Source organism: Anas platyrhynchos, chromosome Z, assembly GCF_047663525.1.
Source record: "Anas platyrhynchos isolate ZD024472 breed Pekin duck chromosome Z, IASCAAS_PekinDuck_T2T, whole genome shotgun sequence".
Classification (NCBI taxonomy): domain Eukaryota; kingdom Metazoa; phylum Chordata; class Aves; order Anseriformes; family Anatidae; genus Anas; species Anas platyrhynchos.
Window position 1 is genome coordinate 66,267,747 of NC_092621.1, and position 15,375 is coordinate 66,283,121.

At 39.0% G+C, this 15,375-nt stretch overlaps 1 protein-coding gene and 1 long non-coding RNA gene across 5 annotated transcripts in view; one reads left to right on the forward strand and one right to left on the reverse strand.

Moving 5' to 3' along the window:
* Positions 1 to 1,024, reverse strand: part of SRFBP1 (serum response factor binding protein 1) — a 77,218-nt gene extending 76,194 nt beyond the window's left edge. Inside the window, exon 1 of one of the 2 annotated variants that reach the window (XM_038170642.2) lies at positions 685 to 1,024. In XM_038170642.2, the coding sequence (XP_038026570.2) occupies positions 685 to 759 (75 nt within the window). In that variant the 5' untranslated portion in view covers positions 760 to 1,024. The remainder of the gene's footprint in view (positions 1 to 684) is intronic. The other variant, XM_038170641.2, reaches the window with a different exon arrangement.
* Positions 24 to 13,066, forward strand: LOC106016855 (uncharacterized). 3 transcript variants are annotated; one of them, XR_011806057.1, is made up of 8 exons: positions 24 to 371; positions 1,059 to 1,217; positions 1,798 to 1,859; positions 2,724 to 2,931; positions 3,867 to 4,058; positions 4,635 to 4,720; positions 5,902 to 5,968; positions 7,648 to 13,066. It is a non-coding gene; the product is annotated as an uncharacterized lncRNA (long non-coding RNA). The 3 variants fall into 3 exon arrangements; XR_005261666.2 differs by lacking the exon at positions 1,059 to 1,217; XR_011806058.1 differs by lacking the exon at positions 1,059 to 1,217 and having other exon boundaries at positions 2,724 to 2,879.
* Positions 13,067 to 15,375: the final 2,309 nt, after the last annotated feature.

Sequence of the window (15,375 nt, forward strand, 5' to 3'; positions counted from 1 at the left end):
ACGGTCGTAACGGCCCCTTCTTCCCCCCCCCCCCCGCCTCTTCCAGCCTCGGGGGTGCTCGTCAGCAGCCCGGGTGCTGGCCCCTGGATGGTGGTGTTGAGCCTGGGGGCTGTGCTGCTTGGTGTGGCGTGGAGGAGAGGGGGACATTTTTGGCCGGTGTCCGGGCATCTCCTGTGGGCACACAAAGTAAAGCAAACCCCCCCCCCAAAAAAAAAAGTAAACCAAAAGTACTTTGAGCGCGTTCGCTCATAGTGCAGCAGAGGCATTCTTCGGTGTTTGGTACCGCTGAAGGCAGTAGCCGTGCTGGGAACTAGACGCATGCGATCATATGGCTGCGTATAAACAGTTGTGGATGAAATGCGCTCTGTACGGTCAGTACGTTTTTAAAAATCAAGGGACATAATCGCGTATCTAGGTTAGGTTTGTGTGCAGAATGTAAAATTAGAATCAGAAACTCAGTTTGGAAAGATCTGCCAAGGCAAACGAAGGGTACTTCCCTTTGTCATTATATTTCATGCAAAATTCCTAAATATGCCATTCTTAATTTCCTTTGTGCACCTTACCAAAGAGAAAGACAAAAGGGCACCATAGAGCCAGCTACGGTTCTCTGGCTGTAACCACTGTCTGCCTGGCCTCACATGAATTAGAATTGTTCCCTGACTCTGTAACCCACTGGATCGTTACCTCAATTTTCCTTTCCATTTCCTCTGGACACTGAAATAAGTTGCTTTGGAAGTGTCTTGCAGACCCTGATGACATGCTTCTGGCCCTTCTTCATCCAACAGTTTTGTTTTCTCATTATTCACTCAGTCACTGGTGAAAATATGTGTTTTGCTTGCTTTTGCTTTCATCTTTTAAACTTCAGAGTCCTTCCAGAGTTTGGAATCATTGTGCCTCACAGCTGTTTTTTTGGCTCTTTCTCATACTATTCTTTGACTTAAATTCATTCTAAGTTGAGATTTTCTTGTCAGCTTGTCACAGTCAGGATGCTTTGAGGCATTGTCCCGTATAATACTTCCACGCCGTGATGCTTTGTTCTGACCTTCCTTTCATCTCAGGATTTCACTCAGAATTGTCGGCAAGTTTTGTTAGCGTTTGAACACATTCCTCTGAACCATCATCTCTACTTTGAGAACAGCTGCATTCATGTGCATGTGGCAGGGTGTCAGCAGGACACAGTATGTTGCGGAACACCACACCACAGGGGAATAGAAGCAGTAAGATATTTAAGGCAAAAGGGGTTTGTGGTTGGGTCCATTTCCCTCCCTTTTTCTGAGCATGGCTCAGGCTTACGTGATGTGATCACCTTACAGCTACATTTGGCCATGATCACAGAGGTCATGCTTTCAGATCATAGTTTTGGAACACTTACTGAATTTTGTGATTATTAGAGACACTTTTGGTCATATGAACAGTACAGATGTGCTGAAATGTATATTGTGAATTTTATATTGAAAAAAAATAAATTTTAGTAGTTTCAATAAATTTTCTGTTCATTGTTTGTGAACCAAGTCAAAAAAGTTTCACAGAATGAAAGCTGATGAAGTTAACCAGACACTGAGGTCCGCAAAGTCAGAAGGTATTTGTAGTTCCCTGCATTGTATGTAGCTCATGACCTATGGTTGTTTATTTATTTATTTATTTTTTCCCTAGAAGAGTTTCTTATTACTGATACCAAAGCGTCTGTTCTGGACTTGCTCCCTTTTTTTCATTGAAAATTGAGTCACAGTAAAACTTAAATGGTCTAAGGGTCTACCTGTCTACCTCAGATTATAATTTTTTTTTTTTTCCTCTCAGCTCTATGTATGTGTAGTAAGAGAAAACCTCAGCATCACACAATAAGCAACGGAAATATCCAGGTATGAACTACTAAAACTGCTGCTTATGAAAGGAAAATGTCACAAACATAAATTGTTAAGTAATTGATGATGGATTGCAGAAAACAAACAAACAAAACCAACAAAAACCAATATGCATTAAACATTTAAACTTAATGTCCCAGATCTGAGTTCAGCACAAAATCATCCTTGTAGGCTTTGTTTTTCATATAAATTAAAGTATTATTTATATTCAGAAATATTTTTTGAAATTTAAATTATCAGAGTGTGGCTGGTTGTTTATTAGGTTCTTGGGAAGAAGCAGTCTCAAAGTTAGTTCTGTTCCTTTAAAAATGCAGGGATGTGATCACTTAGAATTGAAATACATTGAATTTCACTAAAGAGTTCTAGGTGCATACACAACAGTGTGGTAGCTGTTAAATATGTATGAAGACCCCAAAAGTTTTAGAAGTTAAAAGCAGAATATGAAAAACAAGTCTGCAATAACAAGAGCCATCGTCTACTTTTGTATTCTGCCCTAAAAAGTCAAAATAACTCAAGTCATTAAACATTTTTAGATGTTACCACGGAAGTTTTTAAATAAGTTTTTCAATCTTTTTCTTATGTATATGAGAATTCACATTTCAATACTATAAACAAATTATTAACCTAATTTGCAATGTATACATCTTGCTAAGGTTTTTAAAATAAGATCAGTTGCATCTTTTAACTGGTCTTTCTCAAAAGGGCATGTTCACTGGATTTTTGATGTGAATTAATATGATTGAATTACTTATACTGGTTACAAGGGGTCCAACAAAATCACTTACAGAGAAATAATGATAAGAAAATAAGATGCAGGTTGAGAAAAGGGCAGAGAACTGAGCTCCCTCCAATCTCTTGCAGGAGGATCACTCAAAAAGTCAGTTGCAAATGCACACTAAAGAGATCTGATGAGCAGAAGCTGCATGAGAAAACGGTAGCAAGATTAACAGTCTTAACGTTGGCTCGTTGTCATGCCACACAAACAACGTGTTGGGAAAGCTGAGAATGGAGAAGTGGGTATGACTCTTGCTTAGAACGTATATGGCACCTAGGGAGAAAAATAAATAGGGTAAGTCCTAATATTGAAACCCTGGAAGGAGATTTGGAAGTAGGTATTGGAGCTTAGAGATGGAAGGAGAAAGAAAGAGGATAGGACAATATTTGGAGTGACTGATAGGGTTAGTGGTACTGTCTGCCAGCTGTACTGTAAAGAAAAAGCTGAAGAGAATGAGTGGAAAACGGAAATGGATAAATAATGGCATAACATGGCTTTATCAGCACTAATGGAGAGGTGTGAATATGAGTGAATGAGAAAACTAAAACAGAGGAGAATTTAACATGCACAGGATAATGTTAGTTACTTATGTGAATATATAAAACAAAGCATCGTGACTTATTGTACTCTTAGAATTAAGAAATTGTTTTGTTCCAGAATTTTAATTTTGTAAACATAAATTTTCTGTATTAAAAAAGGCGAAAGGTCAAAGAACATCACATCGCACGTTGTGCATTTAAAGAGGATATTTAGTCAGAAGTCAAATCAGCATTAGTTGTCCCTTCCATTCCCTTCAGGGAGATGCAGAGGGATACTTCCAGCTAAGCTCAGCTAAGGTCTTGCTGCTGAGAGTAACAGAATTTGAGCGTGAGTGGATTCTTAACCTAAAGTCCTGAGCTGAAGTTTACTTTTTAGGTAGGGTGAATCTTGGCATGGGTATCATAGATGTGAAGAAAAGCTCAAAAAATGGGAGGAGTGTAGTTGGTATTTAGTGTCTACCTAAGTCTGAAATCGTTAAGTGGATGTGATTTACTCCAGTTGTCATGAAATGTTTCTTGAGTGCTTCCAGTGCTAATTAAAAGGCAGTGTTTGAGTCAGTGTCACTCTTTATCAAATTCATGTACAAAAGCAGCTGGGGAATTGAGAACTCATAGTCTATTCCAAGGGACATCTAATTAATGAAGCACTTGTCCTCTCTCTCTTTTCTTTCCCCTTTAAAACTGATCTAGGAGTTAAGCCTCTGGAGAGGAGAATTCTAGCAGAATTCATTCAGGATTTGTCCTTAGGAGGAACTGATTCAAAGGAATTTCTCAAACTCCAGAGACCAGAAGCTGACCTAAAGTTTTCTGCCAGGCCTGTATACATTTTCAGTGATGTCTTATTTCGTTACAGCTTTGGAACCTGCACAATATTGTTAGGTGGTGAGTTTATAAGAATCCCATTTGGTATTTCTGATAGTTTTGATATATCAGGAAAGATAACTGACATACAAAAACAAATTTGTAAGGGTAAAAATTCTCTGAATTTCTTCCAGTCTGCTAATTAACATGTGTTTTTACCAGAATGTGAAGAGGATTGCAGCACTTTACCTATGCTCCTTAAAGGGATTGTTTTCTCATCCTTAATGTAAACTGAATTTACATTAGAAAAAAATATCTTTTATTATTATTTTTTTTCCCCCGAAGAATCAACAACATGCAAACAGAAGTCAACAATGCACTGTAAGTCTTCCTAGAGCAATTAGTTATTCTCAGCAGTTCCTTGGAATTATCACATTTTCTATCCTGGTTCTCCTGGCTTCATAGAAGCAGCTGCTGGAGTGTATGTGGTCTCATAAGCATAAGAACTTCCAAAACTAAAGCAGGTTCTATAACTTTTCTGTGGGGTAACATAGAACATGAGTAAAAATTGCTGTATTAGCTGCCTTCTGTGTTTTAAGTTACCATACATATTTCAGAAACTGCTTTTATGTGTCTTTATTTGTCTATCTGTTACAGAATAGCAAAGGACATTCCTGGTCAATTAAAAAATGCATCGAACAGATTGTAGCAACTCAAGGGAAGTAAGTTCTATCTGCAAACACGTAAGAATCCATACAGTAGATACTCATTTGTATGTACCATTTCTCTAATTAAAATGAGAAAAAGATTAAAACTATGTTTAGGATAACATCTCTGCAGAATGTGGTTTGTGAAGCACGCTGCTTTTTTTTTTGACTTCATGTTTTTAAAACTGTTTTATATGGTACTGGCTTAAAAATAGTTTATGATAATCTCAGAAAGCAATCTGATGTTCATCCCTAAATACATTTTTATGATGTAGCTTTTTGAGGAATAGCTTGTAGTGGAAATTCTGCCTGATGAATATGTAACTTCTTCAGTGTTAACAGAACTGTGTTTTAAGGCTTTTAGAAAAGGATATGAAAAATACAGATAAAAAATTAATTCTTACTCTATAAGGTTGTACAACCAGCAAAAATGGTGTCATTTAAAAGCACTCTGTTTTGTTGCAGAAGTGTACATTATGTGATACAGCCTGAATTTATGTAACATGTGATCCTCTGGCAAAGATCGAACTTACAGAGCTTCCAAGCCACAACATGATGGAAAAAATCTGGTGTATTTCCAATGCCAAAGCAATTGCTGAATATTTGTTGTGAAACCAGTAAAAACTGGACATAATTTCCTGGATTCTGAGGGCTTAGAATGTATTACTTTTAACTTCAAATACATCTTCTTTTCTCTGTTTTCAAAGAAACATCAGTGGTTACATTCCAGTTGCTGTATTCAGTTTGAAGAGATGTGTTTTTGGCATAGAAGTGCTGATAAGGGAATCAGTGCCATAATATTTATGCTACAGACACAGATAATTCTTATTTTTTAGCTTCCAGAAAATTTATGTTGCTGACTTTATGTTTCACTTTTGGTTTGTTTTCACTGAGAGAAAAGAAGAATTCCTTGTGGCAATTTATATATGAAATTTCCAGTAGTAAACATCTTGTACTTCTTAATCTGTTGCACTGAGTACTTCTAATTTGTGAGATAATTAAGCCTTTTCATTATACATTTATTTGGCAATTGGTTGGTTTTGACAATCTAGCACAAGTACAATCACACATTAACAATCTCACTAAAAATTTAATTGACTTTTTAGTATTACCAGCAGAATCCAAAAGTTACAGAGCGGTTTTAAAAGTAATCTTTAAGTAATTTCCAATTTGTGAAAAGAGTACATTTTTTTTTTTTTTTTTTTAATATCACAAAGAGAAAATTGGATTGGCGTACATAACCAATGGAGCATGGATTCTGAACATACTGAAGCGACCCCTGAGGTAGGCAGTGGATATTGTTTTCATAGTTTTGGGCTCTGTTCTCTATATAATTCTCACTGTTTGCTAGGTTTAGCTCCTTCTTTCCCATATAAAATGGTCACTGGACATTCTGGGTTCCTTTTAATAGATTTTTCCAATCAGATGTGATTTTTGATATGTAACAGTTTACCAGCTGCACAAACCTGATATTTAAAAACTATTTCTAAAAGGAAAATGAAGAAATGTTTGGATAAACATTACTTCATTCTTCAGTTTCTAATGTTTACAAAATCTGTAGAGTCCATATCTGAATCTAAGATTATATTTTGTAATGATTTGTAGTCTAAATTTGTAGTCTAAAGAAGGAAGGGAAGGCTTATAAAGATGAAAGAGATTTAAACTTCAGAATTGCAGAGAAAAAGAAGGGGCTTTCTGCTAATTTAAAATATCCTGATGTCTGTCCTGTTACTACAGTCTATAAAAAGTCTTACAACTTCTGTCTTAGAATAGGAGAATCTAAGTAAGAAGTAAAAAAAGTGCAAACAGGCAGGCACACAGATTAAGTTGTTTTGTGGTTTTGTTTTTACTTTAGATAATAATAACAAACCCCACAGTGTATGTAAGTTTTGTGTGTTTACTTTTCTGCTATTACACAGAGCATTGGTAAATGATGAAAAGAATCACAGAATCGTAGAACAGCTTAGGTTGGAAGGGACTTTAAAGACCATCCAGTTCCATGAGGGCAAAAGAGGGGGACAATCCTCTTCCTCCATCTGTTGGTCACACCTCCTGAGATGCAGGCCCGGACACACTGCTGGCACACCCTGCTGGCTCATGTTGAGCTTTTTGTTCACCAGACCCCCAAGTCCTTCTTGACAGCTCTGCTCTCAGGGAGTTTTTCTTACAGACTTATGTGTTTATGTCTGGGATTGCCCCGACCCAGGTGCAGCACCTTGCACTTGGACTCATTGAACCTCATGCGGTTCACACTTGTTTAGGTTGTCCAGGTCCCTTTGGATGGCATCCCTTCCTTCTGGTGTACTGACTGCACCACTCAGCTCGGTGTCATCTGCAAACTTGTTGAGGGTGCACTTGATCCTGCTGTTTGTGTCTGTAGAGGGCCCATGCAATTCCTAACTGATCAGTGTTTATGGTGCAAGTTATAACTCTGTATTATTTGTTTGTTCTTAAACTTAATGTCATGTCTTTGGGGAACACATCTGTAGTAGATTCTAGCACTTTGGTCATCTGACTTCCTGTTAGAATAATAAACAAAAATTAGTTAACAGACATGAACGGTTTGGACAAATAAGGATTCATTCCTATTTATTATTTTTTCTCATGTAATTTTCTAAGAAGGTAGACTTTCTGTAGTGAGTGGAAGAATATGCTAAAATATTCAAGACTCACGGACTGTATCACTGCATAAATAGGCATCTTCCATGATGTGCTTTATGTTTTCCAAATTAGTCTCAGCCTTTGAAGAGTACACTGAGTAAAGGCTCTGTCTGGTGATTGTCAGTGGTTTCCTGATTTTTCTTACTGTCTTTTTTCAAATCTCCTAAATTTTTATCTGTTTGTTCTTGGTTCAAACTTAGTCTACCTTTCTTTTCTGCAATAATTTTTCATCCTGTCATGGATACAATAAGCTGTGAATCTGAATGTACAAGCATTTTTTTCCCTTTCATTTTGTCTTTCAGATGCATTGAAGTTTTCAGTTAGCACTCCAGCAATTCTATCAACCTCTGTATTTTAATCCATAATAACTGTGTGAAGAATATTCTAATTTCTGATTTGATTTTTCTTCTTGCTTTTTTTTAGTATTAGCAAAGTTTTTAAGCCTGCTAATAAGTTATCATACATTGGTGTGGCTTTTTTATAACTATTTGACTTCTCTGGGTATGTGTGTGCATATGTGTGCCATCATTTTGATACTGCATGAGAGAATAAATAGAAAAGTCTCTTGTACTACTGATAAAATCTTACAGGAATCCATTTACAAGGTCATCAGCATAAGGCTGGTGCAGCAGCACTGAGTTACTGCAGCTCTGTACATGTTTCTTTTGAAGCAAATAAAATAGGAAGGGAGCTAAGTGAATTTCTCGGACTCCCCGTTGCTTCTGCTGCCCTTAGTTTATCCTTGGAAACTCCTCAAAGCTTTGACAACAGTGGCAAGAAATTATGCAGTCACAATATTCTGAGACCTGCTATAGGCTGTTGGCATTTTATTAGTTTTGGAAAGGAATGATTGGCTTACAGTAAGTAAATATACATATGAGTTTTCCTGAAAATTGTCATTGAAAGTGAATATTCATAACTGAATGGCAGTTATGGTGATATAAGGTGAAGATGACAGGTACTGTACAAATAACAGTTATTTTCTGAAGAAATGCATGCACATAGTGATCTTGTCTGCCTCTCTGCCTATGCAGGTACAAAATCCCTGCAGCCTGTAATAATAGCTTGATTAATACCTGATTGTAATTCTTTCCTTCATGGCAGTCATGCCTGAAGAATGAACAACTATATTCAGTTTGTTCCAATCAAAATGGCACATATTTCAAGAGCAATTTTCAGATGAATATATGAATAAGAAATCCTGTGAAATGACTTCATATCCTCTCATTTCTTGCTGTCCAATAATGTATAACCACCTTTTGGATAATTTTAGAGAGAAGGACTGCTAAGAGAAGGTCTTTTCAGACTGCTCAGCATTTAAGAACTGAACTTACTGAGGTCCTAAGTGGCTTGCCCAAAGTTCTTGCACAGTTTGTGATCAATCCAGAGAAATAAATTTGATTTCTGTTTTTCACCTTCATGGCCTATGTGCTGCACTAGTGACATTTAATCAATGCAAAAGCATTGTTTTCCAGTGGAAGATTATGTTACTTCTTCCTCTGGTTCCTAATTCGTTTATTTATAGGTCAAAGGCCTGAGTCTGCATGACTATCTTGCATTGCAATAGTTTTGGAAAGCAGATAGAAATTTGATAGCTCAGCATACTTGGGACTTCTCTGTGTAACTTCGTAGAGAGAAGGGTGCTTAGTGGATGGGGGAAGAATTCTTCTGGATTCTGATTGTATGCCTCATCTTGATATGGAAGCTCCTGGGGAAAAGACAGTCAAGGACAGACCTCAGCTACTTCATTGTTCTCTGCACTTATTGGCAGCATGCTATCCAGATGCTTTAATTTATGTGAGGATCAAATAAGCCAGTTGCAGGTCTGGTAGAAGTTCAAAACTGGCAAAAATGCATTGCTGAGCATAGCTCAACTGGGAACATGAAAATCTAGGCTGAAGTTGGTGCAGTGCATAAGGACCTCTGTGTGTAGGCTTTACAAATAAAAAGTTTGGCTCCAGCTCATGGAAGTGATCAATCCATTTAGGCAGGGCTGTTTCATACAACTTAATTCGAAGTCTCTTGTTAAAGCTCACTAAGTAAGATTAGAGTCTGGAGGGAGGACTTAGGGGAGGGGCAGAAGGTTAGTCCTGTTCTAATGATCTTACTGATAGGGATTTTGTTACTTACTTTCTCCAGAAGGTATTTATTTTAGAAGTACTGAGTTCGCTTACGATATCGTTGATATGAGGAACAAGTGAAAAAGTCCAAAAGCCGATTTCTACACTGCTTTTTAAATGATTATGTAGTCATTAAAATAATTAACGAGCCTCCATGGACTATGCAAGTACAGCAAGAAGAATAAGCAAATTTACCTTGCATGCATACCCTTAAAAATGCTGTGAGAGTAATTGATTTTTGTGACCTAGTGGCAAACCAGGAAACCTGAAGACAAAAAAAGTTCAAAATGACCTATTTTTTATTTTAAAATAGTGGTCATTTACACATTTTTTCCACTTGCTGTTTAAAACACATCTTTTGTATTGTAGAACAGCATTTAAAAGGGCATCAAGAAAAACAAATTTTTGCTTTCTATACCTTTCTTAGTCTTTCAATTTATTGAATTACTATCAATAAACTACCACCAGTATATTCAAAGAAGTTGCTGAACAATGTTTGTTTTGCCATATTGCTTTCACAAAGGCTAGCTAAATGGCTGAAAATCCACTGTTGCTGTCATGTATGGTATTTTGGATGATTCTGTTATTGACTAATAAAATGCATGCTCCGCCTGATGTCCCTGATTTGAGTAATCTGTAGTAGCTTACTCTTGTAACATTATCACTACTGAGTGATAAATTCTTATTTTCTGATTTTATCAAAATTTAGATATTTTCTGCAGTTTTCTCTCTAGAATCAAGGTTTTGCTATTCTCTCTGTTGTATTGCTTAAGCAATGGGTTCTAGAGTCCTCCTCATGCTCTCTGTCTCTCCATCCCAATAAACACATTAATAGAACAATTTCAAAAAGAAAAAAATCCATCTTGGCATATACTCTAACATGAGTTTTGAATACTTTCATAAGGAATAGTTGTTCTGGTACCTGTGGTGAAGAATGAAATAGAACTAAGCCCACCCCCTGGTCTTTGAGTAAAGCATACAATATCTTCCTCTTTGGTTTCTGAGTTCCAGTTTCTAATCCAGTTTATCAGTTTATCCCAAAATTTTTGTTAGTTTTGAGTTGCCTATAGTTTTTTGTTTTTTTTTTTTTTTTTCCCCAGCAATTAATTTATTAACATTTGCCACTCCCTGCAGCATATCATTTAGAGCTTATGTAACTAAACCTTGTTCATTATTACATTCATTAGTTCAATGGCAAAAGACAATAAACATTTCTTTAATTGAGGAGTGATTGTACTGGCAACAGTAGTTAGTGCTTTCTGTCATGTTTTGAAAACTTAAAAAAATGAAAGAATCTTGCAAAATCTTCTTTTATATGACTCAAAAGCCTGATTTGCAATTACTATAATCCGTCTAAATGAAGAAATCCTACAGAGTTTGTTATTGGCTATTATCAGTAGGAGGTCTAGAAAACACCAAAATTCAATTATATGCATGTTCACATGCATTTTGTGGTGTATTTGTAGTGATACATTGATCAAATGGATTTTCAGTCTGCTTGAGTCAGCAGAGAGAAAGCAGTTTATAATTTCAAAGTAATATTGTCCAAATTCCACCTGCTTTATGAATAGAAATCCATGAAAGTACTCATTGAGTACTGTAAGCAGGTCTTATGTCACATGTGTGTAGTTTGGTAATTCTACACCATAGCAATCGCAGCCTGTGAAAATAGTTAGCCATATGGTACAGGTCATGGGGCATACTACATTTATCAGAACAGTAAATGTTTTCTTTCTTTTACAAGAAGCGTAAAAATTTAAAGTTGATACTGGTATGTTATTCAACTACCAATTATACAGAAAGAGACAGAGAAAGATAAATTTTCCAGTTTTTAATATCACCAAGCAATGCCTTCGGACATCACTCAAGAGTCAAATCTAATCATGTATTACATGATTAAGATTTGTAAGACAGCTGGTCTTACAAATTTTGCCCACTAACAAAATAATAGCCTGTCTTCTACCACAAAAACTTAGAGACAGCTTTGGGAAGGGAGTATTCACTGATTTAAGGAGTCTTTCATGCGTTTATGTGTGCCCTGTCTTCTGATATGCTAATGCTGAAATCCTTTTATTCTTTATTTATAACGAAGCAAGTTAAAAATATTGCTGGAGTTAATCAGCAGCGCTGAAGGGACAGCTTTCTAAAAGTTCACACTATTTCTCTGAAAGTTCACACTGTTTAAGAGAATTATTTATTTTTAAATCTTCAAGTGGAATCTTGACAGTGAAGGCGAGATGCGAACATGTTCAGGTCGTAACAGTTCCCACTTTCAAGACAACAAATGCTCCAATATGTTGTATATCATAACCTGGTTTAGATTCTCTGGAGTTGTTTTCTCTTATCTTTATTCGATATCTGAGACCTAGAAAATGTCTGACTAAATTAAAAATCTACCAATATTTTTTTTGAAAGATGAATCAAGTTACAAAGTCCTTGTTGTTATTTTGTTATTTGAAGCTATGAGAAATTGGTTGCACTGTTTTTACTGTTTTTAAAATTAACCCATATATGCTCTCTGGTATGACAAGTTTATCTGTTCTTCCAAAATTTAAGTAAGTTTTGGTTTATTTAGAATATATATTTACATATAATATACATATATGCAAGTATAAGTATATGTAATACAAATGTATAATATATATAAATGATGTAATGCTTAGATAATATCTTGATGTTAAGGATGCAGTTCACAATTTTTATGGATAGTGGGTGCAAAGACTTTCATTTATCAAGACCTCGTAGCTTAGTATATTGCTGGAAATCATTTTTGTGTGTACAGCCTTAAATCCTATGCTAGCGTATAAAACTTTCTACTAAAAAGTACACCAAGCTTTGTCTAAAGGTTACTTTAATATTCCCCTCTCTCTATGTAAAATGTATCGCAGTTAGAACTTTGAATTTTCTTAAATACATAAAATGGTTCCTGCCACCTACAAGCTACTGTCATTCAGGTTAATATGAGAAAACCAGCTGAAATCTGCTATCTCTAGACATTAACAGAAATATGAGGAACAGAGTTACAGGAACAATAATACTGCGGTTGATTCACTGTATTGATACCAAGATGATTATTGTACCAGCCTTCTATAAAAAGCTGTCATTACAAATGGTCGTTGACAATATGGCTCATGGCAAAGCATATGATGGGCAGTAGAATCATAGAATCATAGAATATCCTGAGTTGAAAGGGACCCTTAAGGATCATCAAGTCCAACTCTTGACACCGCACAGGTCTACCCAAAAGTTCAGACCATGTGACTAAGTGCACAGTCCAATCTCTTCTTAAATTCAGGCAGGCTCGGTGCAGTGACCACTTCCCTGGGGAGCCTGTTCCAGTGTGCAACCACTCTCTCTGTGAAGAACCCCCTCCTGATGTCAAGCCTAAACTTCCCCTGCCTCAGCTTAACCCCATTCCCGCGGGTCCTGTCGCTGGTGTTAATGGAGAAAAGGTCTCCTGCCTCTCGACACCCCCTTACAAGGAAGTTGTAGACTGCGATGAGGTCTCCCCTCAGCCTCCTCTTCTCCAGGCTGAACAGGCCCAGTGCCCTCAGCCGTGCCTCGTACGTCTTCCCCTCCAGGCCTTTCACCATCTTCGTAGCCCTCCTCTGGACACTCTCCAACAGTTTCATGTCCTTTTTATACTGTGGTGCCCAGAACTGCACACAGTACTCGAGGTGAGGCCGCACCAGCGCAGAGTAGAGCGGGACAATCACCTCCCTCGACCTACTAGCGATGCCGTGCTTGATGCACCCCAGGACACGGTTGGCCCTCCTGGCTGCCAGGGCACACTGCCGGCTCATATTCAACTTGTTGTCTACCACGACCCCCAGATCCCTCTCTTCTAGGCTGCTCTCCAGCGTCTCATCGCCCAGTCTGTACGTGCAGCCAGGGTTTCCCCATCCCAGGTGCAGGACCCGGCACTTGCTCTTATTGAACTTCATGTGGCTGGCGATCGCCCAGCTCTCCAACCTATCCAGATCCCTCTGCAAGGCCTTTCCACCCTCATTGGAGTCCACAACTCCTCCAAGTTTGGTGTCATCAGCAAACTTGCTCAAAATACCTTCTATTCCTACATCCAGATCGTTTATAAAAATATTGAAAAGGACCGGCCCTAAAATGGAGCCTTGAGGGACCCCACTTGTGACCGCCTGCCAGCCTGACGCAGCCCCATTCACCATAACCCTTTGGGCCCTGCCCGTTAGCCAATTGCTCACCCATCGTATGATGTTTTTATTTAGCTGTATGGTGGACATTTTGTCCAGTAGGATCCTATGGGAAACCGTGTCAAAAGCCTTGCTGAAGTCCAAAAAAATCACATCAGCTGGTTTCCCTTGGTCCACCATACAGGTGATCTTATCATAAAAGGAAATCAGGTTAGTTAGGCAGGACCCACCCTTCACAAACCCATGCTGGCTGGGACCAATGACTGCTTTGTCCCCCAGGTGCGCCTCAATACGTTCGAGAACCATCTTCTCCATGATTTTACCAGGCACTGACGTGACACTGACAGGCCTGTAATTGCTAGGGTCTTCTTTCTGACCCTTCTTGAAAATCGGCACAACATTTGCCAGCTTCCAGTCTACCGGGACCTCTCCAGACTCCCAGGATCGTTGAAAAATAATTGAGAGAGGTTCCGCGATGACGTCCACCAGCTCTTTCAGCACCCGGGGATGAATCCCATCCGGACCCATGGACTTGTAGGGATCCAGGCGGAGTAGCAAATCCCGCACACGTTCAGGGTTGGTTGGGAGTTTGTCATCCCCACCGTCCCGGTCCTCCAGCTCAGGGCACCCTGGGTCCCGAAGCCCATCATCGGCATTGAAGACAGAGGCAAAGAAGGCGTTAAGCGTCTCTGCTTTGCCTATGTCATTGTCTGTGAGGAGACCTTCCCTATCAAGGAGCGGCCCTATGTATTCTTTAGTTCTCCTTTTTCCATTCACATATCTAAAAAAACCCTTTTTATTTTCTCTCACAGACACAGCCAGCTTCAACTCTAGGTGTGCTTTAGCCACACGAATTTTCTTCCTACAAACACGAACAGCATCCCTGTATTCTTTCCATGTCACCTGGCCCTCCTTCCAGTAGCGAAACACTCTCTGTTTCCGCCTAATCTCCGTAAGAATGTTCCTGGTCAGCCACGCCGGCCTCCTGCCGCGCCTGCCTGACTTGCAATATTTAGGAACTGCCTGTTCTTGTGCTTCTAGGAGGCATCGCTTAAAGAATGACCAGCACTGGTGGACATCGAGGCCTTCAAGAGCAGCTTCCCAGGGGACCTTGCTGACTAGTTCCCCGAGCAGCCTGAAGTCCGCCTTCCCCATATCTAGGGATGAGGTTTTGGTGGCACTTTTCCTTCTGTCACCGTAAATTTTGAACTCAACCACTTCATGGTCGCTATGACCGAGGCGGCCACCAATCACCACATCTCCCACCAGACCCTCTCTGTTTTCTAGCAACAGGTCTAGGAGGGCACCTTTCCTAGTTGGCTCCGTTAGCACCTGCATCAAGAAGCTATCATCTAGGTGCTTCATGAACCTCCTGGACTTGCTCGTGTCAGCCGTGTGGCACTCCCAGTTAACGTCTGGCAAGTTGAAGTCCCCCATAAGGACAAGGGGAGTTAATCTCGAGGCCTCTCTTAGTTCTGTAAAGAATAATTTATCGGTGCTATCGTCCTGACCAGGCGGTCTGTAATAGACTCCCACAACGACATCCCCTTTATTCGTTCGTCCCTTGATCCTTACCCAGAGGCTCTCAACTTTGCCATCGCCGACCTGAAGTTCCACACAGTCCAGCCCCTGCTTCACAAACATCGCCACCCCACCACCTCGCCTACCCTGCCTGTCCCTCCTGAAGAGCCTGTAACCATCTATCGCAACACCCCAGTCACAGGACTCATCCCACCAGGTTTCG